The 26,939-nt window shown below is 39.0% G+C and overlaps 1 protein-coding gene across 1 annotated transcript in view; it reads right to left on the bottom strand.

The window, feature by feature from the left end:
- The window catches only part of LOC131764249 (uncharacterized), a 191,689-nt gene that overhangs the window by 77,155 nt on the left and 87,595 nt on the right, over positions 1-26,939 (bottom strand). The window contains 2 exon segments of the mRNA XM_067043222.1: positions 1,652-1,726; positions 1,822-1,895. Coding sequence (XP_066899323.1) covers positions 1,652-1,726; positions 1,822-1,895 — 149 coding nt within the window.

Genomic DNA, 26,939 nt, shown 5'->3' with positions numbered 1-26,939 from the left:
AGTCAGAGTCTTTAATATCAGGTGAAGATTCAAATTAATTCCTATTACTATGAGAAGGTGAGGGGGAGAAAGAACACACTTAAATTGGCATAGAGGGTCTCAGATTTAGATTCAGTAGATGGTATAACCTCCCTTGTACTCAGTCACTTGCAACTTGGGTGTATTTCTGGCTCTGTCTTCCCACAGCAATGATGTTACAAAGACGTATTACCAGCAGGCACAAAGCTGCTTCCTAAAGCCGTTCAGAGTCAAGACACCTTCCCAAAGTGCCTGATCGCCAGGGAAGAGCTTTTACTCCTCCAAACAACTGACTAGCAATTTACGAGAACCCCTGAATTGAAAGGTAAACTCAGAAAATATAGGGAAGAATTTTAGGTTTTCTGAGTGACTGTATTCTTTCTCATCTTACTTTAGTCTTTCTTCTAATCTCAAAATTTATGATCAACGAATGACATGAACATTTTACAAAAATATTTAAAGTGCTACTATTAGATCCACAATAATATCCTAGAAGTCTCAAAGACGTATCCTTCCTTTAGCCTCCCCAAAAGTATACATAAAAGTGCTTAATACATAATATGCATAAAGGATGTTAAGCTTTTTTCCTTCGTAGCAAATTGTCCTTGGTTTCCATAGCCTATCCCTTAAATTAAGGTTATAAGACCCAAGAAGTAGAAAACATACACCTGGCTGAAAGGACAAAGAAATAAACGACTTCTTGAAGTATTATTTCATGATGGATACAAATATGGATTCTAGAAAACAGACTGGTTCAAAGCCCAGCTATACACTTGTTAACAATATTTTTTTGGCTAATTGCTCCATCTCTCATGCCTTATTTTTCTTACCTGCTAAATATAGAAAATATGTCAATAGCAGTATCTATCCCATTAGTCTGTTGTGAGAATAAGATAGTCATTTGATGTGGAGGACCTGAGAACATTTTCTGGCATCTAGAAATTTCCTAGCACTCAGTGAATGTTATCTTTCACTGTTACAAATTTCACTAAACTTTTGATTTCTAAGCTTTCTTCTTCTGCAATACAGAAGCAACTATAACTGTTAATGCTGGTAAGTAGTCATCTAGACATTAAAAACACATTTATTTGATTAGATGGTTGTCCACTATTTAGAGATGGAAACAAAGTTTACTTTAAAATCAGTCTTTAGAGAATGGCATGAAAGTTGGCTCTATAGACCTGTATTAATTTAGTCAGCATACTGGAGAATAAAGATAATAATTCAGATAATTTGTATGAGAAAGGGCAAGGTTGGAGAGAAATCCTTTTACTTTGATTTTCTTGCCAGGCTAAATTTTCTGAATACTTAAAACTCGAAGTCATTTGGTCTATATAGATAAAGATTTTGGAAATGGTTAAATATCAAAAAACGGGATCCAGTAACACCAGTAAAATTAATTTAACCACCGTTTGGAAACCCAGGCTATGTAATTTATATAAATTCATCAGGATAGTTTCTGGATAGATTTCATGGCAGCCGTGATCATGCCAAATAAATACAGTACAATCAGCACATTTTCTAATCACCCTGCCCAAGATGGAAAGAGTCTTGTAGACTGGTTAATTTAACTAAGTCTCCAACAGCTTAAAGAAGTCTGATTCGGATGTAATAAAAAAATTATTAGCATTACTGATTTCACAAACGTCAGCTGTTTTAGTATGCCCTGCACTTCAAAACCTGCTTTGACGACCAAATTACTTTCTACCTGGAAATATATTATAAGAAATCATAGTTAATAATCAGAACCGTCGTTTTCATGGTCAAAGCCAACTTCTACAGCCTTCATCTTACCTAATTGTGTAATCCATGGTCTTCTTTTGAGAGATTGAGATCACAGTCCATAGGGCAGGGACCAATTTTATTAGAAACGCTTCCTAGGGTTAAAAACAAAAGGTGGAAAAAAATATTATAGATTTGTACTTCAGAGGATATGTAAGCTTACACTGCTGAAATCTCAGAGTTTATATAAAGCCTGACAAATGGGGGTAAAAGAAAGAATTCTCTGGAGGCTCTAAGTTGTTCTATGCTCCCAGTTTTAATTCAGTCAATGCATGAACTTCAAGTAGAACTTTACCATTGGCCACACCAAGGGGATGCAATTTACAAGCAGCAGCTGTGTCTGATCTGCTTCCCTATCCTCATCCGGGTAGGATTCTCTATCCTCAGCTATGTTTCTGTGATCAAGTTTTCAAAGAAATTTCTCTGTGCCTCACACCAGTATTCCGTTATAAAACCTTGAGACTAGACAGTTCTGTCATCTGCGTGTACCCAGCACTTCTCACCTGAGCTACCTTTATCATCTTTTGCATGACTTGTTTTATATCAGGGTTTCTCAACTTCAGCATGAGCGACATTTTAGATTGGTTAACTCTTTGTGTGGGGGGCTGTCCAGTGTTTTGTAGGATGTTTAGCTGCATCTCTGGCCTCTACCTACTAGATGCCAAAGGCACTCTTTACCTCCCCAGCCCTCCCCTACTTGGAGACAATGAAAAATGTCTCCAGACATTACCAAATGTCCTTTGGGGGGCAAAACATCCCCAACTGAGAACTACTGCTCTAGCTCAAAAACTCCTTGCAGATAATGTGTTTTGTTCATCTTTGTTTCTCCTATTATGTCCAGCACAGTGCCTGAAATGGAATGCCTCCTCAACAAATGTTTCTTAAATTATAAACAAAGAAAGATAGTACATAAGCAGGTATATCTTTACCTTTATGACTCTCAATCCATTGGCTTGACCTCTTACTTCAATGAGCCCATTTGCTAGGGCCTATCCCCAGCATCTTGTGACAAATACCCTGACCCAGAAGCTGCTAGCGATTGGAGTACCTTAATAGAGCCACAGCTTTGACCAAGATGTTGACCCAAAATCGATTTTGAACAAGTATACATGTATCATATACCATGAGCAGCCACAGCCTTGCTGCCTGTCCTCTTCTCTCCCTCTAGGGATTAAAGGCTACCATCCTCAGCCCTTCGGAATTGCCTTTGTGTATGTTTTTAAATGAGTTTTCCAGCGTGTAAAATGTTGAGGACATGGTCTCCATGTCTGCATGAGTTGGAAAACTTTTCCTCCCTAAAGATGCCCCAGCCAGCCTCATGAACGCTCTCTAAGTTTTTTATAGTGCCGGTTTGCTGAAAAAAAAGTCTTTTACTTTTGCTTCATCTGAAAATGTCTTTATATCAACCTCAATTCATGAAGGATTTTTTGCTAGATACAGATTTCTGAATTGACATTTTTTAGCTTTTTAAATATGTCATTGCATTGACTTCGGGTTCTCCATTGTTTCAGATGATAATGTCCATCATTTTTCAGATCACTGTTCCCCTTTTTGTAATGTGGTTTTTTTTTCCTTCTGTCTACTTTCAAGATTTTCGCTTTAACTTTGGTGTTTAGCAGTTTCATTATGATATTTTTAAATGTAGCTTCCCTTGTATTTATTATTTTGGGGTTCCCTTATTCAATCTATGAGTCAATATATTCCATCAAATTTGGGGGATTTCCAATCATTACTTTTTTAATACATATTTTCTTCCATTTTATGACCCTCTTTTCTTACCTAAGATTCCCATTGTATGTATGTAAAACTATGTGATATAGCCCCATGGGTCTCTGAGTCTCTCTTCGTTTTTCTCCCAGCTTTTTCTTTTCTGTATTTCAAATTCATTAATTTCTTTTGATTCTTGGATTTTTCAGTTCTGAAACTTCCATTTGGTTACATTTTTTATAGTGTCCATGTCTCTGCTGAGATGACCTGATACTATCCTTTAATCATTTGAAAGTGTTTTTTAAAAATTTATGAACATGTTTATAATGGATGCTGTAATGGTTTTTCCTGCTACATTTAATATCTGAATCATCTTACAGTTATTTTTATTCACTATTTTCCCTGTCTAAGGTTTATATTCTCCTGTTTCTTTGCATGTCTAATAATTATAGATTGAATAATGGACACTGTAGAACTGTAGAAGACTCTGGAGTCTGTTATCTTCCTTGGAAAGGTGTTCATATTGTTTTCCTAGTACACAGTTCAATTACTGGCTAATTTTATTAAACTTGCGTAGGCTTAAATTTACATTTTTTCTTTCTTTCTTTTTTTTTTTTGCTGCGTTGGGTCTTCGTTGCTGTGTGCAGGCTTTCTCCAGTTGCAGTGAGCGGGGGCTACTCGTCGTTGAGGTGCGCGGGCTTCTCATCGCAGTGGCTTCTCTTGTTGCAGAGCACAGGCTGTAGGCATGTGGTCTTCAGTAGTTGGGGCACACGGGCTCTAGGGTGCGTGGGCTTCAGTAGTTGTGGCGCACAGACTCTAGAGCAGAGGCTTGGTAGTTGTGGTTCACAGTCTCAGTAGTTGTGTCTCGTGGGCTCTAGAGTGCAAGCTCAGTAGTTGTGGCACACGGGCTTAGTTGCTCCGCAGCATGTGGGATCTTCCCGGACCGGGGCTCGAACCTGTGTCCCCTGCATTGGCAGGAGGATTCTCTCAACCACCGTGCCACCAGGGAAGTCCCTAAATTTACATTGTGTTTTAGCATTTCTGTGAAAAACTAAGAGTTTCCAAGCGACTCTAACTTACCAGAACTCAACTTCAGGTCTCTAACTCCTCTACCATTACTGTCAGAGCTTTGTTTTAGGCTTAAAATAAGCCTCTCTAGAGCATGGTCTTTATTCCTAATATGCAGACTTTGGGCATCTCAGTTTGCTGTCACATTGAAAATGAGGTATTAACATGACTCTCTTGACTTGAATGCTACCTCTGTTCCAACTCTAGTTATCTCTGTTCTTCTCTCAGGTCCACAGTCGTCACTTAGCAAAGCCTCAGTTATTCTCACTGTGGTCACGTACAGCGTTACCCTCAGCTAAGGACTCATGGCTGCGGAGTGGTCCCTATACTGAGTCCTGCGTTCCTCTCTGCACAGCTCCCTGCTCTTTGTCATCTGCAGATTTTAGCTGCTTCAGCAGCCCTGAATGCCAAACTTTGTCTCAGCTCAGTGGGACTTTCTCGGCTTGGATTTTGCTTCACTGCTTTAGAGTCAGAATTTTTGCCCAGGTAGACAACCAGGGTTTTCCTCAGAAGTTTCCCTTCTCTCTGGGATCAGCAAGTCTTGTGCTTCCTGATGGCCAATGCTCCATGACAATTGAAACATTAACATGCTTCATATTTTCTCTCCAGTTTAATGGCTGATCGTAAAAGAAGAGCTAGTCTGGTACCAGCTACTCTGCCATTGTTAAAACTGGAAGTTGCAGTGTTGTTTATTTTTTAATTAAAAGTAGGAATGGATACATAAATTGGTCACAGGTTAACTAGCACCCATGTTTATGTGTTAGTAAATACAAATATGGGTTAATTACTTTGAAAGTCCACTTTATTTTATGGAACCCCTACTCAGTTTAATTATCAGATCATCTTATATTGAGAAAAAGATGAAATATTTACAAATAACAGTAACCTGATGATGCCTTTGGAATGTGTCAGCTGGGACCACCCAGAAAAAAATAAATGGAACAGTCATATTTTTAATAATACATGAGGTGCACAAGGAAAACACTTGTCAAAACTGTATGATGTTTCAGTACCCTTCCTATATATAAATGCACATGTTTATAAAAGTGTGTTTTCCCTGTGTTGTGCTAATCTTTTTTACTTGGCATATTTTCAATGGTTTTTCCAAATGACCCTTGTAAAATTAATCAAGGATCTGACACTGTCCTTTGGAGAAATGCAAAGAAAGAATACTGCTTACAGTAACTTTTGCATGAAGAACAGCCAGAAAATGACAAAACAGAGAAAACATTAATACTGAAAAATATTAAAGCCTGAAAGTGGAACTAACTGGAAAACGTTGCCTTTTTGTTAGGAATATTTTCGTGGGTCTCTGAAATTTTATTTTCCCTTAATTTTCTAAACCACTGTCTTTGTTCTTAGAGATCAGATGGATTTCTCAAAACAATCTGCTAAGTAAAATACACCACAGTTTTTCAAGAGCTCTCGTAGGGAAGAGCATCTCAAATTAAAGATTAGTAAAATGTACAGAAAATATGTGTAAATAATACAAATACAGAAAACCTAGAAAAATGTCTGCAATTAGACAGGATGGAAATCTAAAAAGAAATCAAATGTAGTTGTAATACATTTCCTATTCTTTTCCTTGAGAAAATTACTACTGAAGTGAGGAATTTTTTCCCCCTGTAATTTAAATGTTAAACTGCCAGATGTGTGTCTCATGCTTGAAGAGTCGAAGCTTTGCATTATTTAGCATATTAAGAATCACAGAATTTTAAAAAGGGCTCCTTTATTGCCTGGAGGTTCTAATTAAGTAAACCTTAGCCTGGTACATTTAAAACTTGCAATACAAGAGATTTTGCTCTCTTTTTTTCCCATAGTCAAACCACATCTATATAATAAACATGGAAAATCTGACATGATATAATTTTTCTTTTGCTTGAAGAATTAAAGCTATCTATTATTTTAAGAAGTTTTTAATAGAAGCCAGCAATCTAGAAGACAACTCACAATTCAAAATACTTTTCAATCATTGCAAGTTGCTTTCCTTATTTATACCAAATAATGTGTGTTTCATAAAGGCAGTTCTATACTATCAATCTTACTCTCTCTTTCTTTATTTTCCCTGTCTCTGCTGTGATCTCAACTACTCTCCTCTTGTTACACAAAGAAAATGCTAAAGACCAACAAGAAGATCATAGGTTTTCGATTGATATTATGTTTTTGTGCATTTCTATGTGCTGTTTATCTGTGTTAAATATCTGATCACGCAGCACTAATTAGCTGCCCTTTCAGCAGTTTGTGGAAAGAGTTTCAGCAGCTAAAGTAAAAACCATAATCAAGTGGAAGCTCTGTAGACACCCAACATTCATAAATCATTCCCTTAAATACAGTAATTTTTGCCATTGTAGAAAATGTCAAAGGCGTCAACTCTGTCCAAATATACCACTTAACAGTAACTATTTTAGTAAATTGACTTGAAATGCATTCAGCTTACTGACAGTTAGAAGCACATGATCTAGTTCACAGTACAAATGAATAGTTTAAAGGCCAAAATAAATAGCAAAGTACGAATTCTCAGCGACACGTTGCCATGACCATGGCTGCAACCACAGACCAAAGTCTCAGCATTGTTTATCTATGGCAGAAACAGATGCTACAAATTTTCGAAATCTGGTTGTTTATATCTAGTTTCTAGTTAAGAAAGTAAAAATGTTTTAAGCACTTTCAAAATAAGGGTCAAATCTCTATTTGAGGATATCAACAGTGAATGAACTAGAAATTACATAAATGCAGGTAATGACGATAACATTCTCTGCTAGCAGCATAGTTTGTACCTATAAACAGTAACTTCTTGGATGCTGCCAACATAAATAGATAAATGTTGGTCATAATGTCAAGGAACAAATTCTATCTTTTCTTCATGGGAAGCAGAAATGAACAAATTGATCTTCAAAAATGAAACTCTTGACAAATGGCAAGTACCACAGAATTGGATTTTAGGTTTGGCCAGGATTAGTCCCTCTAAAGCCTCAAATATTTAGTAACAGGTAAAGGGCTCCTACTATTTTATGAACTGGTTTCTTAGAAGTGTTAAGAAGCTTAATGGTTTCATATTGGGGGATGTTTTAATATTAGTGACATCAGGAATGCAACACAACTATTCCCAATTTCACTTCTGCCCAAACCTCTAAGGCATAATCTGTCCACATAGACCCTCAACCCATGTGGCACTTCGGTACCACTTATGAATATCAATAGTTAGTTGATTCATGATAATCCATTATATTTTATGCAGTATTTTTCAGCTATTAAAACAGATTTACATGTTACTTATTTAATTCAAGTTATTCTGTTTACCTTTATAGCCAGCACAGAACCGTAAATATTTCTGCCATCACATCAACCAGTAGTGATCTCTGAATATTTTGCATTTTCAGGATTAAAAATAGATTCATACATGCACGCCTTGCCTAATAAAATATTATTGTAATGTAAGAGCAGGAATATACTTGGTTATTCTTCCCAAGAATAATTTTTAAACATCACCCATTTCTGCCATCCTTAAAAAGATTGCATCCTTTTATGAAAGTTAGCTTCTTTTCCCCTTATCCTTAAAAATATTAAACTCTCCATCTTAAGCACAATGAAAGAATTCAGAAATTTTAATATGCTGCTCATGAGCTTTCCTTGGTTATCATCACTGACAGTTTCATTGAACTTAGAACATCCAAAGCTGCTTAGAATAATAAATTATTTTACCCACTAGTAAGTCCTTATTGTTAAGAGAAAATTACGGGTAAGGATAGAGGGAATCATTGCCCAGTACTGAAATTAAGCAGGATATGGACATAGCCAGTGCATTTTTCTCATTCTAGTAACTACTACAATAACACAAAGGTGATTTAGTGAGCCCCTACTGCATGCATTGCACTCTACATAAACTACTAATCCTCAAGTAACGCCTGTTATCCCCCCTTTATAGGTAAAGAAGCAAATGTTCACAGATTAAGGAACCTGATAAACGACATTAAAGGGTAAGAGTCAGGGTGTGAATGTAAGCCTCCCTGCCTCCTATATCCACATTCTAGCTCCTCCATGAAACGTGCACAGGTCTGCATTCTCTTTCAATTTCTTTCTTGCGCATTTCCAATAGGTAGACAGAGATCAGGGCTAGTTGTCACAAAAAGGAATAAAAACAGGACGCTGACTCAACCCCCTAACTGTTGACTTTTAGCTATTCGTCCTAGGGAGAAGAGGAATAGTAATATCTTGAGGAAAATAATGGTAAAAGCGAACATTGTTGAGTTCATACTACATTACCAGGCTTTAAAGATTTCCATGTCCCAAGTTAGTTACTAATTTTAAACTCTTCTCCTTAAAACTGTTTTAAAACACTTCAATGAGTAATAGATTTTACCAATTCAAATTTTACCTCCTTCCTTGAGGATATTATGCTGAGTAAAGTTTGCTAGTCACAGAAAGACAAATATTGTTTGGTTCCACTTACATGAGGGACCTAGAATAGAACGGTCAAATTCAGAGACACAGAAAGTAGAAATGATGATTGCTAGGGACAGGAAGAAGGGTAAAATGGGAAGTTATTGTTTAATGGCTAGAGAGTTTAAGTTGGAGAAGAGGAAGAGATTCTGGAGATGGATGGAAGTGACGGGTGTACAACATAGTTAATGTACATAGCGCCACTGAACGGTACATTTAAAAATGGTTAAAATGGTAAATTTCACATTAGCTATATTTTGCCACAATTAAAACATTTTTTACCTCCCTATTCCTCAAGCCCTAAATGAAATGCTAAGAAACTTTTAAAATGCTGTAGTGCCCCCAAAACAAAACAAAAAACTGAGGGGACTTCCTGTTGGGACCACATGGTATACACTTGTTTCTCCCTTCTTCTCCTCTCTAAGTATAACTAAAAAGCCTGGAAATAATGTAGGATGTAGCCAAAGAAAGTTCTGAAAGATATAAAGAGGACAGAGAGATGATTATAGACCCCAGGACTAGAGCAACAATATAGGACAGGGCAGCCCATGCTCCCTCCCACCCCACCCAACAGAAGAAAGTAATTCAGAACCAGCATCTCCAACTCCATCCTATCAGCAAATAGGGGTCCAGGTAGGACCCTATCTACCCTTAGCCAACAGCATCAGGTGAGTCCAGCAGCACTGGAGAGCAGGATAGACCAGAACCTACTGAAATAAGCACCCAGGTGATGCCCTCTCCTTCCCTGCAGCTTGAAACAGCCCTCCTCCCACCAAGAGACAACAAACAGGTGGCCAAGTGGTACCAGCAGGGGAATCCCACCACAATCCATTCCTAGACCAGAAAGTTTCTTAACATCCTGAGGCTGGATACTCCCCCCACCTAAAGGCAGCAGGTGGCCAGGCCTGGGGAAGCTCCTTCTGTCCCCTTAGACGTCACTAGCAGGGTCCAGTGGATGTGCCCCAGATATACAAGCTGAATCGCGCAGACCAAAACAGCACATTTTCCAATTGCTGAAAGAAAAATGTGTCAACTACAAATTCTATATCCAGTGATTATCCTTCAGGAATGAAGGCAAAATACATTCTCAAATGAAAGGAAACAAAAAGAATTTGTTGCTAGACCTTCCCTAAAATGATGGCTAAAGAAAGTTCTTCAAACAGAAAGGAAATTATAAAAGAAGAAATCTTGGAGCATCTGAAAGGGAATAAAAAGGAAAAAATCAGAAAAAGCATCAAACATGGGTATATATAATACACTCTTTTTACCCTCATGGGTTTTAAAAATCACATTTGATGACTGGAACAAAAACCATAACACAATGTGTTACCCAAGACAATGATATTTAAAAGTAGGGAAGGTAAAGGGACTGAAATGGAAGTAAAGTACCTACACTTGACCCAAAGTGTAAAATATTGACACCAGGAAACTGAGATAAATCACATATGTATAATGCCATATCCAGAGCAACTACTATGAAAAGTACATAAGAGATTTGTTCAAAAATTATCATCAAATCAGGATGGAATCCTAAAGAGGGTTCAAGTAATGCACAGGAAGGCAAGTAAAGAGGAACAGAGGAATGAAATACAGAGGAAATAATGAGAAAACAAATACTAAAATGGCAGACTTAGTCCTAACATACCCATAGTTACCTTATACGTAAATGGTCTAACAAATATGACCTAATTATATGCTATTTACAAACAAATGAACTTCTAATTCAATGACAGGATAGATATGTTGCATTTTCATTTTCATTCAGTTCAAACTTTTTTGAGACTTCAGTTGTTTTGCTCCACTGATTAGTTAAAAGTGTGTTTAATTTCTAAGGTTTTAAAAGTTTCCTTTTGGTTTTATGTTAATTATTTCTGGTTTGATTTTATTATGATTACAGAAAACATTTTGTATGATTTCAATTCTTTTCAGTTTTATGAGGTTTCTTTTATTGGCCCAGGATATATTTGTGAATGATTCATGGGTGCTTGAAAAACATGTATATTGACCAATTTTACACAATCTCCTCTAGAAAACACAGGAGAAACACTTCCTAACTCATTTTATGAGACCATTATAACAATCCTGACACCAAAGCCAGACAAAGACAGTTCACTAAAGAACAAAACTACAGACCAATATCTCTCAGAAACTTGGAACATTCTCAAGAAAATATTAGCAAATTGAATCTAACAATGTATGAAAAGAATTATACAGCTTGAATATATGGCTACAGTAATCAAAGCTGTGTGGTGTCGGGACAGACACATAAGTCAATGGAAGAGAATAGAGAAGCCAGAAAAAAGTTTAGAATAATATGCTAAGTGGCTGATTTTTAAGAAAGGTGCAAAACCTTGTCAACGGAGGAAAAACAGCCTTTTTGACAAATGGTGTTGGAGCAACTGGCAAAAAATAATAATAGTAAAATAAAATAAAAATTAACCTAAACTTCATTCCTTATGTTAAAAATAATTCAAAATGGATTTGCTTTTGGAAAAAAAAAACAAAAACAGGAGAAAATATTCAGGAACTTCAGGCAATGAGTTTTTAGGCTTGACACCAAAGCCTGATCCATAAAAGGAGATTGATAAATTGGACTTCATTAAAAGTCAAAATCTTTACTCTACGAAATACCCTGTTAAGAAGATGAAAAGGCAAGCTGCAGACTGAGAGAAAATATTTGCCAAGTACATATCCAACAACTACTGGTTTTATTCAGCATGACATGTATTATGGGCAAAAAATCAAGATGATGAACCCCTGATTGCTCCAACAACTAGTTCATCACACTTGGTTAAAACTTTATTTCATGGCAATTATTCATACACATGATGCCTGATTCCTGCAAGTCTGAAAAAGGAAAAAAAAAAAGATGTTTTATTACAAGTTTAGGTGAAGGTATAAGGAGATACTATTAATTATGGTTCAAGAAGAAAATGCTGGAATGTTTTAAGAAAAGGCTTACAGGGCTTCCCTGGTGGCGCAGTGGTTGAGAGTCCTCCTGCCGATGCAGGGGACACGGGTTCGTGCCCCGGTCCGGGAAGATCCCAAGTGCCGTGGAGCGGCTGGGCCCGTGAGCCGTGGCCGCTGGGCCTGCGCGTCCGGAGCCTGCGCTCCGCAACGGGAGAGGCCACAGCAGTGAGAGGCCCGCATACGGCAAAAAAAAAAAAAAGAAAAAAAGAAAAGGCTTACACTTTTTAAATATTTGACCTTAGAAAGTTTTATATGCATATGTCTGTGTGCACATGTGTTAATATTTCAATGCTGGAGAAGACACACTTGCTGATAAAAGCAATACACCAGCCTGAATATAGATCAACTAACTAATGAGAATCTGTTTGGAAAGAGAGGGTTAATAGTATGGGAGGGTTAGGGTTCTGTATTGCTTTCCACTGAATTATGTTTTCACAATCTACGTCTGTTAACAACATTACAGCAGCCAATGTCTTTAACACTAGCATTATGCCTTGTATATGCTTATTTCTATGCATGTTGAAAATATTGCAGGATCTTTTTTACTACAACTTTAAATCTACAAAATTCTAAACACAAGATTCTAGTGAAACAGTTCTGTGTTCATTTAACAAGTCACAGAATACAATCTTAACCAAAAAAATAGTTGTGGCTTTGCAAACAAAGGTTGATCACACTTGCTGGCCTCTAGTAACGTAAAATATTCAAAGACAATGTGTCGTGTATCTGTGCTACAGAGCATCAAGTCCTTCTATCCTTCATGGCCAAGGTATCAACATTCAAGAGCAAGACTGACTTTTCTAATAAAATGAGTTTAATACCAAAAAACATTGATTTCCCTCCTATCTCATACTAAAGGAAATACCTGTTTGACCCAAAAGCCTATTTTTCTAATTTATATTTCCTGTTTCTTACTCCATATGGATCATCTAATTAGACTGAATGAATGGATCATTGTGGATAAAAAGACTGTCACTTTCTGCCAATTTTAATTTCAATTATTTCCACATTGAACAAAGTCAATCACATGCTCATAAGAAAGAGAACTAAATCAGTCAGACCACTGAAGTGTTCAAAGCCAGCCTCATGTTTAGAAAGAGCTAAGGAACCCATTTATTCACATGAGGTCTCACAATGTCATTTATTTTTTATTCCCATTTGGAGTTTGATGAACACAATACTGAACCAAAGGAAATGCTACCTGCTAAAGACTTGCAGAAAGTACCTATAGTGTGTCCTCTTTGGATAAATGCCTATCCATGTTCGACGTATATGAAGCATCTAAAATTGGCAAACTCATGGAATCACAGAGTAGCATGGTGATGCCAGGGGTTGGGGGAGGGGGAGGATGGGTATATGCTAATCAATGAGCCTAAAGTCTCAAAGATGTAAGATAAGTTCGAGAGATCTACTGTGCATCACATCCAACTGCAGAAACTGTATCGTACGCTTAAACATTTGTTAAGAGGGCAGATCGCACGTAGTGTTATTACTACAGTAAAAAAAAATTTAAAGAATGGAAGAGCCTGCAGTAAAAAACCAATATCAATATCATAAACTGGAGCAATTGGAAAGCTATGTCGGATCGGCTGCTACTTTGTCATGTGTAAGGAGCAAATTCTCCCCAGTTGGTCATGGTTTCTTTCGTCATAATTCGCGCTAGTAAAAACACAGTACAAGTACATTTTATCCCTACAGTTCTTTATTTCCAACTTATCCAGATCGTGTGTTCAGCTCTGGGTACTTCTGGGAATGTCCAGATTGAATAATGGGGCCAGAGACAAGTGTGTCTTGTCACAGGTCTGTAGTAACCCTTCCTTCCTAAACCACTGCTCCCAAAGCTTTTTAGAAATGCTCCAATTGTCCTAACCTGCTAGGTCCATTTCAGTGTCTCACGTTCAGTCAAGAACTATGATATTATTAGTTGCCTCTGTCCACTTCTGCAATATCATTTTGCAAGGACATGTGTCCTAATACTGAGGCACTGAGTATCGGTAGACTAAATGAGAGAGATTGGCCAAGGCAAAATGGAATTATTTTCATAGACAGTACATGTTTAGGAGTGATTGCTGAAAATACAAGGCACACTTGCGTTTGTTAACATATTTGCCACAAGAGATTAAGGATCACACACAGTCACACACACACACACACACACACACACCATGATGTGTGTGTGGAGGAAAGAGTATTTATTACCCCTGCCCTAAAGACCATGGTCAGCAAAGTGCGTATACCGAAAAAGATTTTCAATTGTTTCAAAAAGAAAAGGAAGTTCTTTAAAAAAAAAATAATGACTTCGTTAGTAGCTCTAAAAATATTGATAACTTGAGGGGTTTTCAAATGTCTTATGCCAAAAGACTGGGAGAATGATAAACCTGTTTGAACGATATCACAACCCCATTGCTTTTTGATGTTCCTTACTGCACTGTTTAATAGCACCGGCAGAGAGGAAAAATCGACTGTGATGAATATATGAGACCAAATAAAATGTTAAGGGTGTAAAATGTCCTGAAAACACAAGCTGTAATCTGATGTTGTCGATCTAATCCACACACACTCTGTAATTAGAAACATATCGGAGCAGGGCAGCGGCACATTTGTACTTTTCCCTCAGACCCTTTTTTTTTTTTTTTTTTTTTTTTTTGCGGTACCCGGGCCTCTCACTGTTGTGGCCCCTCCCGCTGCGGAGCACAGGCTCCGGACGCGCAGGCGCAGCGGCCATGGCTCACGGGCCCAGCCGCTCCGCGGCACGTGGGATCCTCCCGGACCGGGGCACGAACCGTGTCCCCTGCATCGGCAGGCGGATTCTCAACCACTGCGCCACCGGGGAAGCCCCGGACCCTTTTTTTGATCACTCACATGTGACACATTCATTTTTATTGCCATTTCCAGTTAAAAAAAAATTTTTTTAAGGTAGCGTAAAACCGCCCATAATGTTTCGAGCGCTTCTAAATTATTTTGCAGTTTTCTCTCCTGAAAGGAAACAACACAGCAAAGATTCTAACCTGATGGAAACGTTTTAAGCCCATCTCATCTCTCTGTGCTCCAGATCCTTTTGACACACCCTTATCCCTTCTTTCTTAGCGTTAAACTGCTTCTCCACTTCCTTTACATCGGTGGGAACACTTCCCTTATGGGTGTCAGGATCTCTCAGAGGGGTCAGGGGCTGCCCCGCAGAGGAAATGACAAGCTGTGAAATGGAAAAGAACAATTTCTTCCACATGTTCCTTTGCTCCTGGAGCAGTGCGAGGTTGTCAGCCAGCATCACTTTGGAGGCAAGCGGGACTCTGTATCGTGGTCCTGTCAAAACTAATTTACAATTAAAGACCTGCACGACTGCTTAAGGCTTTTTCAGTTCCAGCAGTTTTCTGAAATGACTTTGAGATTGACGCGGTTCAAAGCAGAAACCATTGTTGTAATTAAGCCCTAATGGTGAAGAAGCTCACGAAATCAAAGTTTAAAACAATTATAATTTTTTTGAATGAAATCTGTTAAAAAGTACGACCCTTACTCTACCTCCAATTAACATCTGTGTGGAGTTTCCCCACCTGAGCCCCAATTTGGGGAGTTTAATGTTGCAGCTATTGGAAGTCTTAGTCTGTAAATAAAGTTACAAAGTGACAACTTCATTGATCTGTAAGAAGGAAGGAAGGAAGGAAAGAAGGAACAAATGAAGAAACGAAGGAAGGATGCTTTTTAAAAAAAGATTTAAATTATTTTAAAGCATTCCTATGATTTTAAACCTTTTTTTTTTTTTTTGGCCGAGCAGCATTTCGTGTGATCTTAGTTCCCGACCAGGGATCGAAACTGTGCCCCTGCCCCCTGCAGTGGAAGCGCAGAATCCTAACCACTGGACCACCAGGGAATTCCCAGCATTTCTATGATTTTAAATTTTTAGATGCGTTTCCATGATACACTAAATAAAGGCATTTTTAAATTGCAAGTAGGGCCTCCCTGGTGGTACAGTGGTTAAGAATTCGCCTGCCAATGCAGGGGACACGGGTCCGAGCCCTGGTCCGGGAAGATTCCCACATGCCGCGGAGCTACTAAGCCCATGCGCCACAACTACTGAGCCTGTGTTCTATAGCCCACGAGCCACAACTACTTAGCGCGCCTGCCACAACTACTGAAGTCCGCGCACCTAGAGCCCGTGCTCCGCAACAAGAGAAGCCACCGCAATGAGAAGCCCGCACGCCGCAATGAAGAGTAGCCCCCGCTCACCGCAACTTCAGAAAGTCCACGTGCAGCAATAAAGACCCAATGGAACCCAACATAAATAAATAAATAAACTTATTTTTTAAATGGCAGGTAATTAGTTTTTTATGCAGATTACTCCCTTTGAAACATACTATGGTTCCCTGAGATTCAATTTTGCACTTAGATAACCAAGTTAGATCACTTACGCTGCTTGAAAATCTAGAAATCCACAAGAACAAACGTCATGTCTAAAAACTGCCTCAACATTTCACCAAATGGTGATTCTGAAGTAGGCATTCCAAATTCTTAAAAGCTTGGACACATTTTGTAGAAGCGCTCATTCCTTAAAAGCGATACGAAAGTCATTAGTTACACACAGCAGGAAATCATTTGGGACAGTCTCTCCACAAACTCACCTCTGTCAAAAGCAAAGTTATGTGTACTAGTTTCAAATAACAGATTCCTAATTTTTCCATAGAAACACGTAACAACAGACTTACAAATTACTAAATAAAGGTCTATATCACTATGGTCTGGGGTAAGCAATAGTGCCTGAAACTTGCTTTCCTTATCTTATACTTGAGGGAACGGTGTCCTAAAGACTTCTGGGAACACGCTGCGTAGATTTGTCTAAAACTAGCCACGAGCTCCCACACAGTAGGTCTCTTCATGAATGAACACACTAAATAAGCTCTAGTGGCCAGCTTGTCCGTGGCTCCCTGTTCTGAGCTCCAGTTTTATGAGTCTGAGCTGCTCTCCATCTGTGCTTCTTGTCTCACTGCTGTTAATTAATTTGCCCTCCAGTCTGTCTCTACTTCAAGGCTCAGGTGGGGTACACACCGGGCAGAACCCTCTCCCCAGGCTGCTTAAAAGGTCACTGAACTAGAACCACACCCACATAGCCAATTGACTTGACAAAGGTGCAAAGGCAAGTCAGTGGTGAAAGAATAGCCTTTTCAACAGTGTTAGAACAATGGAACATTCGTATACAAAACAGTTTACCTCCGAGGGATCATTGCTCTAAATGGAAAATGTAAAACTAGAAAACTTTCAGAAGAAAACATGAGAAAATCTTGTGACAGAGGGTTAGATAAAGGCTTCATGGATGAGATATCAAATGTACGATCCATTTAAAAAATTGATAACTTGGCCTTAAACAAAATTCAAAACTTTTACTCTGTGAAAGACACTGTTAAGAAAATTAAAAGTCAAACTGCAGTCGGGGGGAAAGCATTTACAAACGACATATCCAACAAAGGATATGTATCCAGGATGTATAAAGAACTGTCAAAACTCAACAGTGAAAAACAAACAGAAAGAAGTTAAAAACCCAATTTAAAATTGGGCAAAAGACTTGAAGAGATCCTTCACCAAAGAGTATATATGGATGTCAAATAAGTGCATACGAAGGTGTTCAATGGTATTAGCCATCAAAGAGATACAAATTGAAATCACAATTTTGGATTTAATTTGAACACAAATTAGAATGACATTTTAAAAAAGTGACAACACTTAGTGCTGATGAGGTTGCAGAGCAACTGAAACGCAGACTTGTTACTGCCACTCTGTAAAATAGTTAGGCAGCTTCTTACAGCATTAATGATACATATGCCATACCACCCAGCAATTTTACTTCCAGGTATATGTTCTAGAGAACATATAAATACCATGCTCACACAGTCACTTGCATATGAATACTTATAGCAACTTTATTCATAATCGTCAAAAATAGGAACAATCCATATGTCCTTTAACGAGCGAACAGATAAATAAGCGACGGTACTTCCCTGTAATGGAATATTATTCAGCCACAAGGAGGAATGAACTGTTGATACATAGAACAACTCAGCTGAATCTCAAAGGCATTATGTTACCTAAAAGAAGGCAGTGTCAGCAAAAGACTACATACTGTATGACAACTTGAAAAAAACAAAAAAAAAATCTCTTTTTTCTCCATAATGATGGAAAGAGATCACTGGGTATCAGGGCTTAGGGCTGTCGGCTGGGAGTGAGTACGCGTGTGCCTACAACAAACAGATACAGCACAAAGGAGGCTGTTTGGGTGATGGAATGAACGGTTCTTTATCCTGATCGTGGTGGTGGTTACATACATCTATGTCTGTGCTAAATTACACAGAACTGAATACCCTAAGAAAGTTAATTTCACTGTATGTTAGTTTAAAAAATAAAATAAACTGTTTGCTTGACTTATTTGCACAGAAAGGAGCCGTAAGCCCAGACAGCACTCAGATCCATCTCCATTTATTCATTCAGCAAATATTCACGGAGAACCTACGGTGTGTCAAATGTTTTTGTAAGCACTGGGTACATGAATAAGCAAAGCAAAGATCCCTGCCTTCCTGGAGTCTGTAGTCCAGCCACACCTCTTGATGATAAATTTCTAAGACTCAGCCAAGTAAATGGGGCACTGAGGTAAGGACAGAGCTTCAGAAGCACCCCTTCATCTCTAGGCTCTTTATCTCTAGGCTTCACCTCCAGAGTTGAAGGAAGTGTACAACTGTTTCAAGGTCCCTAACGAGGGTGTACCATCTACAGCAAGACTACAGCTTGCATACCATCATTAGGCCACCTCTTGCCCTCATTCTCATCTTCAGACACCAAAACTAGACAGAACTCCAGAATTTCCGCTTTGTGACAGACAGCAGGTTCAGGTAACACAATATAATCAGACCAAATTAAAAGATGAATGACATCACTTTAACATTTATTATCTTATTTGATTCTCTCCACAAGCCTGGAAGTAGAAAATACAGTATTACGATTCTTATTTTACACACATGATGAAAGTATCTCACAGAGGTTTCAAGTATTAAGTAGTAAACTTGTGATTCACGCCGGTGTTCTGTCATCAAGACCATATTGCTTTTCCCTCTACCATAGTGCAACGGTCAAATGAAAATAACTCCTTTGTATTTCTTGGCTTGGCTAATCCACAGTGGCCTAAGGAGTGCATTAATTCGCACTTATTTATTCAACAGATCTTCATTGAGAAATTGCTCTGTGCCAGTGGTGGCACAGCAGACTTGGTTCTTACCTTCACGAGGCTTGTAATCCAGATGGGGAGGCATACAAGTGAATGCAAAACCTGTATAAAGGGAAAGAACTTCGGAGAAAGTCATGGAGGCATTGGATAGGGCCTCCTTGAGAAGGAAGTCTTAAGCTAGATTATGAAGGATGAAAAGTTAGTCACAGTTGATGACCCTTTCAGATAGAAGAAACAGCATGAAGGAATATCCTCGGTGGAAATTGCTGTATTTCAAGGAACTGAAGAAAACAAGAGCAATCTGCAGCTGCACGTCAGTGTTTCTCAACGTTGGCTGCACGTTTGAATCACCAGGAGAATTTTATTAAGAATAACGGTGTCCTTTGGTTCTGTCAACAAACCCTTATCTTAAAAATACCCCAGACTTTATATTCTTTTGCTATCACCCCAATTCCAGCACTGTTATCACTCAGGATTCCTGCAGTAGTATCCCGATTGGTGTCAATTAATCAACCTGTTAACCTGAAGTCAAATAAAGTCCCTTCTCTGTTCAAAACCATCATAAGGCTTCGCATCTTGCTCCAAGCAGAGGTTAGGGAGTAGGGTGGGGAGCGCAGCTGACACAGGGCTCTGGAGGCCACCCCAAAGCCCGAACCTGTCTGACCCTGTCCTCTACAGCCCCGCCCTTACTCTCTCTGTCACGGGCACATTAGCCTCTTACGCTCCTCAGGACATGCCCGCCACACTTCCCTTAGGGTCAAAGAGCACCTGCTGTTTTGTTTTCCTGGGATATCTGCTTGGCTGGTCCTCTGACCTTCCCGGTGAGGGCGGCCTTAACATCCATAATGGTAGATTTGCCATTTTTTTCCTTTCAGGTCTATCTGTATTCACATATTATGACATTGTTATTGGATGCCTACATATTTAAGGTTGTTATATTCTCTTGAGAAATTGAACTACACATCATTATATCGTGTCTCTCTTATCCTTAATAATATTCCTCATTCTACAATTTGGTACTAATATAGCCACTCCAAGTTTGTTTTGCTTATTTGTTGGACACTACAGTTTTTCTTTTTTTTTTTTTTTTTTTTTGCGGTACGCGGGCCTCTCACTGCTGTGGCCTCTCCCGCTGCGGAGCACAGGCTCCGGACGCGCAGGCCCAGCGGCCATGGCTCACGGGCCCAGCCGCTCCGCAGCATGTGGGATCCTCCCGGACCGGGGCACGAACCCGTGTCTCCTGCATCGGCAGGCGGATTCTCAACCACTGCGCCACCAGGGAAGCCCGACACTACAGTTTTTCATCCTTTTATTTTTAACCTATCTGTGTCTCTAAAGTAAATTGCTTTGTTTATCCAATCTGACATCTCTGCCTTTTACTTAGTGTTCAGAATATATGCATTTAGTGTAATTGTCAATATAGTTATGTCTAAATCTATCTTGCTATTTGTTTACTATTTGTTCCATCTGATTTTCACCCCTTTCCTGCTGCTGCTGCTGCTGTTGTTGTTGTTAATCGAAAATTTCCAAAACAATATTTTATGTACCCTACTGGATTATTTAACTATACCACTTTCTTTCAACTTCTGATAATTGTTCTAGAATTTACAATATATATCTTTAATATGTCACAGACTACCTTCAAATTATATTATACCATTTTACATATAGTGTAAGAAACTGAAGACAATAAACTTCTATGCACTCCTTCAAAAAAAGAATAATGACGTCCAGGCTTTACCCCCAGATAATTTGATACGGTTGTTCCGGGGCAGAGCCCAGACATGAGTATTTGTTCAAAACTCTACAGAAGAGTCAATGTACAGGCAAAGTTAAGAAGCATTGTTTTACTAGGTTTGTCAAATCACAGATGTAGGCAAACTATGTTTAAGTATGAATAGACTTCTTTTAGAATTTATTAACATTTTAGTTGATTTTGAGTGGGACTTAACTTTTTTTTTAAGTCAGTTAGGTTTGGGTGGTCTATTTTTGTACTGAAAAGCTCATATAATATTCATTGGTTTCAACATATATGGCACATAATGCAATAAGCTATAGTGACTCTTTAGAAACATTGATGAGAGAGCTCTAGTAAAAAGGAGACCATTGCCTCATCCACTATCTATACTTCTTCCAAAGATGGATGAGGGACCTAGAGGCAAAGAAACATGGCTAGTGTAGAGCACCCACACAGGATCACAGCCTGAAGCAGGAGATCCTCAGATACCAGAGTTGAAGTATGTTATTTTAAAGGTCCTTTGAATTGGACTTCCTGGATACATGGTACTAGTCTTACAGGAGTCCCAGAGAGCATATACTTGAGCCCTATTATCACTGACCCATATGCAAACAATAAAACAAAATAACAACAAAATCTTCGTTATTCAGCCAATTGCATCTGCTTCACTTCTCCAAGTGTGAAGTCTCCCAGAAGACCTGCTGGTCCTGCAGGTAAAGAGAGTGCTGGCTGGCTCTCCCTCCATCTAGTCAACCTGGATTCATATACATTATCTTAGCGGTGGAGTAGGCCTGTGCTCCCGTGAGCCCCTGGAGGTTGACGATTGCATGTTATTTTGGTTTACAATTGCACAGCATTTAGCAGCGTATTTTGCTGACGGTGGTTACACAATAAAACTCTCCTGAATTGAATTCTGCATCACAAAACACATCTAGACCTTGCCAGAGACCATTGTTCACGCAATGTAGGCACATACAAAACAAAATTGTCAAGCAGAACAAATATATCCCTCGTCTGCCCCCTGAAAACTAAAACAGCCTAAAAGATAGTGATAACCCCAAAGTTATATCATGGGTCTTTTTTTCCCGGCCTTTCATTTTTCATAAATAATATTTTCTGGCCTCAGGCACTCACCTATTTGCAACCATGGGATTAAAACATCAACGATGGGCTTAAATTCAGAATCATCTTAATGTGTGTGTGCGTGCATGTGTGCATGAACATGCATGCATACGTGTGCTGGTAAGTGGACATTAAAGTCACTTTGTCAGGATTTGGGGACTCTGGTGGCTTCAGCAGGTTACATATGGAGCCTATCAGTGTGGGACAGCTTGTGGATATCATAAATATATTTTTCAGATAGAAACTTTGCAGCCGTGAACACACTACGTGCTCACCCCTTCCCTAAGGTTCACTTCTTTATTTGTAAATAGCCAGAAAGCCATCAAGACAGAGTTTAATAAACTTTTAATTTGAAATGAATTACCACATGTTGTGTTTGTTTATCCATTATTAAATCTCTGAGCAACATATCACTGGCAGAAACAGCATACTGTATCACAGTGCTGATATATTAGAAAACAAACCCATGAGGGATATTAACTGCTAATACTATGTCTAGGAAGCCTCCAAGAAAAATAAATAAATATATGCAATGTAGCAGAGACAGGCATTCGAAGAGATTTTATGTTTTTTTTAAATTAATCTATTCAGAGCAAGGGCAGAAGTTCCCTGTGTAGTCTTTGAAACGTGAGGCTCATATTGGTCTCTGAGCTCAGAGCACAGCCAATGATAATCAGCCTTTTCCAAAGCATTTTCCTAAAGCATAAAAGATTCTTCCTCTCATGGTGTACAGTGTTCCCATATTGAATGTGTCAGTGTTCATATTTCTTGGAGTATCACCTGTCCTCCTTTTAAGGGAACTGGGGGCAGACTTTTTGCCAAGTTCAGAGCACAGGGCAGTGGATGTGGAAAATATAGCCACCGTACCCTAAGGAAATACTAGAAAGCAAAAATGATCTAGTGCAAAATTGTCTAAGAGTAATTGCTTCTAATCTTCTGCTCAGGATCCTAAAACTAGGTTAAAATGTCAGTATCACTGAAATATTATTACTGTTAAACCAGAACCTGCTTGCTCAAAAGTTAAAAATTCTAAAATAAGATTTTTAGCTTCACATTTAATCCTAAAACATTAGGGGGAAGGAAGGAAGGAAGGAAGGAACAAAGGAACGAAGGAACGAACGGAAGAAGGAAGAGAGGGAAGGAGGGAGGAAGGAAGGAAGCAAAGAAAGAAACCACATTACATACGCACTTTTTTTAGTGTCCCAAATAGTGGCTTTAGAGTTGACTGCATATTTGAACTTGATATTTAAACAAAAAATTAACTGCAGTTTTCTATCCTTTTTATAATCATTTCTTTTATATGTCTTGATTTATTAATTCTATCTCAGGAAGGTGATCATCAACCACCAGAAAAGATCGGGACTTTTTCTTCTCCTTCTACATCTCAGATTCCCAGGTTACACAGATTATGTGCTGTTGTGAAATTCATTTATTTTCGTAGAATGAGGGCATCCCAAGCCCTCCCGTTGGAAGGCCGGACTAATCTGATTTGATGTAGACAAGAGGTGGGTAAAAGTCTTTCTTTTGCAGACAGGACTGAGTAAGACTTAAGCACAATGTCCACGAATGTCCTCGACAGAGCAGCCCCACGAAGCATTTTGGAACGAGGCTAAACCTGCCCTTCACTTCTCTGTTTCCTTCTCTGCCCTTTCATGGCACTCTCTACTCTTTCTTAGATTGCCAATGCCTTAGAGCCCCCCCCCCCCATCTTCCCCATATCCACGTTGAGCATATCGACACCGGCATACCCATTGTTAGCCACCTGGCATGTTTGCATTTAAAATAAAAAAACCAAAGCCTTAAACCGATTAAAACCCAACATAGGGGCTTCCCTGGTGGCGCAGTGGTCGAGAGTCCGCCTGCCGATGCAGGGGACGCGGGTTCGTGCCCCGGTCCGGGAGGATCCCACGTGCCGCGGAGCGGCTGGGCCCGTGAGCCGTGGCCGCTGAGCCTGCGCGTCCGGAGCCTGTGGTCCGCAATGGAAGAGGCCACGACGGTGAGAGGCCCACGTACAGCAAAAAAAAAAAAAACCCAACATAGAATGCTTACAGTAAGCTCAAAGGTGTGCATGTTGAGGACAGCAAACTCTACCCATTATTCTCTAAACCTTGACCGAGACTTCGGTCACCTCCTACCTTCTCAGGCTATGAGTAAAGCAAATTGAAGTTCTCAGGTGTGAGAAGCAATATACTTTAATCAAGTTGCCTTAGAGTGTTGGCAATTATTACCTAGTGACAATATATATATCATTGCTAATTCAGTTTCACAAATATTTGTTTAAAGCCAGGGACATAATTCAACATATATGAATTCTGTGTATAAAATTGCAATATAACATTTCCAGGTATACATGACTCTATAAAATGACACTGAGTTCTCTGGAGGTGGTGGTGTCTCAGTAATCATTGGCTGGCGATAATGGTTTTACTCATAGGGAAACAGGACAGGTGTGAATACAGAAGCCCAGGGCTGGCGCTGGACTTGCCTGTTACGGAAGGAAGTGGGGTTCTAGAAATTGAACTTAGCAACAATCAGTGGAGTTTTACTTGGCCCAACAAGGCCAAAATTCTGCAAGGGATTTGGAAAACTCCAGGCACAACTTAAGAAACGTTTATCACTGGAAACTGAATATGAAGCTCTGTGTTGCCCAGCAGATAGGTAGAATGATACAAGGAAGATGAATGTCAGCTAAGAAGTCAAATAGTGCAGCTTTGGGTCTGATTATAGTAGGGACGCAGCATCCTTCTGAAACGTTGCTGTTTTCCCGAACTGTGCCCTCATCCCAACACTTGCATCATTCTACATACTCTCCCAGGTTGAAATCTACCACATACCAGTCTCAGCTAGAGTCTAGGTATTTATGCCTCTCGAATGGACATAGGCTCCTTCCCAATTTCCACCTCTCTCCTGAGCTTCACATGCATTTTTCCAAAGATCACCTGAACATTTCTACTTGGGTGTAATATAGGAATCTCAAACTCAGTAGGTCTAAAATCAGGCTCATGGTTTTTCTTCGAATCTTGTCCTTCCTCCTTTATTTCCTGTTATTTGCTGCTTGATATCCATATCTATTCATGCTAAAAGATTAGGAATCACCCCTAACCCTCCTGTGCCATCCACATCCAATTAATAGGAACATTCTTATTCTTAGTCCTATGGTCATCCTATTCGACCTCTTTAACAATTTAAAAATTTGTACTCTCTTCTCCAACTTTACTACCTCTGCCCTAATTCAGACCCTTATCTGTTGCCTGGACTGCTCTCAACTTTTCCTAACTGATCTGTTTCTAGTCATGCCTTTCTCAGATAAACCTTCCTAAAAATTACCAGAGGGATCCGCCTAAAACAGAAAGTGAAATACATCACTCGCCTTCCTAAGAGCCATCAGTGGCTATCCATGTAATGCTGATTTCTCATCAGCTACAACAGACCCAAGAAGACAGTGGAGAAAACAGTGAGGGAACATTACTAGTATCCTAGAATTTTATACATGGAAAAATGATCTACCAAAAGTAAGGAAAAATAGACTTTTGCAGACATGCAATGACTAAGAGAGTTTACCACTCACAGATCCAAACTCTAAATGAATTACTAAAGATTTATTACAACAAGAAGAAAAATGGAACTAGACTGAAGACATATTACAGTAAAATATTATAAAGTACAGATACTGTCAAATGTGTCAGTAAATTAATTTTATATTGAAAGTAAAAAAAAAACCAAAAGCCCTAGATTCTCTGTTTAACAAAAAAGTGAAACCAAAGGCATAGCCAACAATAACATAAAAGTACACAGAGTTGTTTAATGAGTAGCTAAAGCACACTAAAAGTCCTTGTCACACTCAGAATAGAAATGAAGTATTGAATAGAGTTTTAAAGATAATTTATACTTAAATATGTAGATAAGAAAATTAAGGATAATAGCTAAAATAATAATAAAATTTATAGATTAAAAACAGTACAGGAGGGCTTCCCTGGTGGTGCAGTGCTTAAGAGTCCGCCTGCCGATGCAGGGAACACGGGTTCGTGCCCCGGTCCGGGAAGATTCCACATGCCGCGGAGCGGCTGGGCCCGTGAGCCATGGCCTCTGAGCCTGCGCATCCGGAGCCTGTGCTCCGCAACGGGAGAGGCCACAACAGTGAGAGGCCCGCATACCGCAAAAAAAAAAAAAAAGTAAAAACAAACAAACAAACAAACAAAAAAAAACCAGTACAGGAGGGACTTTCCAGGTGGCTCAGTGGTTAAGAATCTGCCTGCCAATACAGGGGACATGGGTTCGAGCCCTGGTCTGGGAAGATCCCACGTGCCATGGAGCAACTAAGCCCGTGCACCACAGCTACTGAGCCTGTGCTCTAGACTAGGAGCCACAACTACTGAGCTCGTGTGCCACAACTACTGAAGCCCACGCACCTAGAGCCCATGTTCTGCAATAAGAGAAGCCACCACAATGAGAAGCCCATACACTGCAATGAAGAGTAACCCCCACTCGCCGCAACTAGAGAAAGCCCGTGTGCAGCAACAAAGACCCAATGCAGACAAAAAATAAATAAATGAATAAAAAAAAAAGTACAGGAAAAATAAAATAAAATAATTATTTTGAGTTAAAGAGAAATTCAAAAAAGAAAGTAGTCCGTAAAGGCAAAGAAATAGGACAGTAAACATAAAATGCAAAATAAAATGTTATCAAATACAAATAGAACAGTAATAAGAATAATTACCCAAAAAACCTAAACTTACCTATTAAAAGACACATATCTACTTGTCTTGAGTACAAAAATAAAATTCAGATTTATACTACTAAAAAAGATATATCCAAAAGGGCACCACAGGTGAATTTTAAATTTTTAAAATAAAGTGTAAAAATATAATATATACTGTGAAAATATTTATC

Source organism: Kogia breviceps, chromosome 10 (assembly GCF_026419965.1).
Source record: "Kogia breviceps isolate mKogBre1 chromosome 10, mKogBre1 haplotype 1, whole genome shotgun sequence".
Taxonomy (NCBI): domain Eukaryota; kingdom Metazoa; phylum Chordata; class Mammalia; order Artiodactyla; family Physeteridae; genus Kogia; species Kogia breviceps.
Note: the sequence above shows the minus strand (reverse complement) of the source record. Positions and strands in the feature narration are given on the sequence as shown.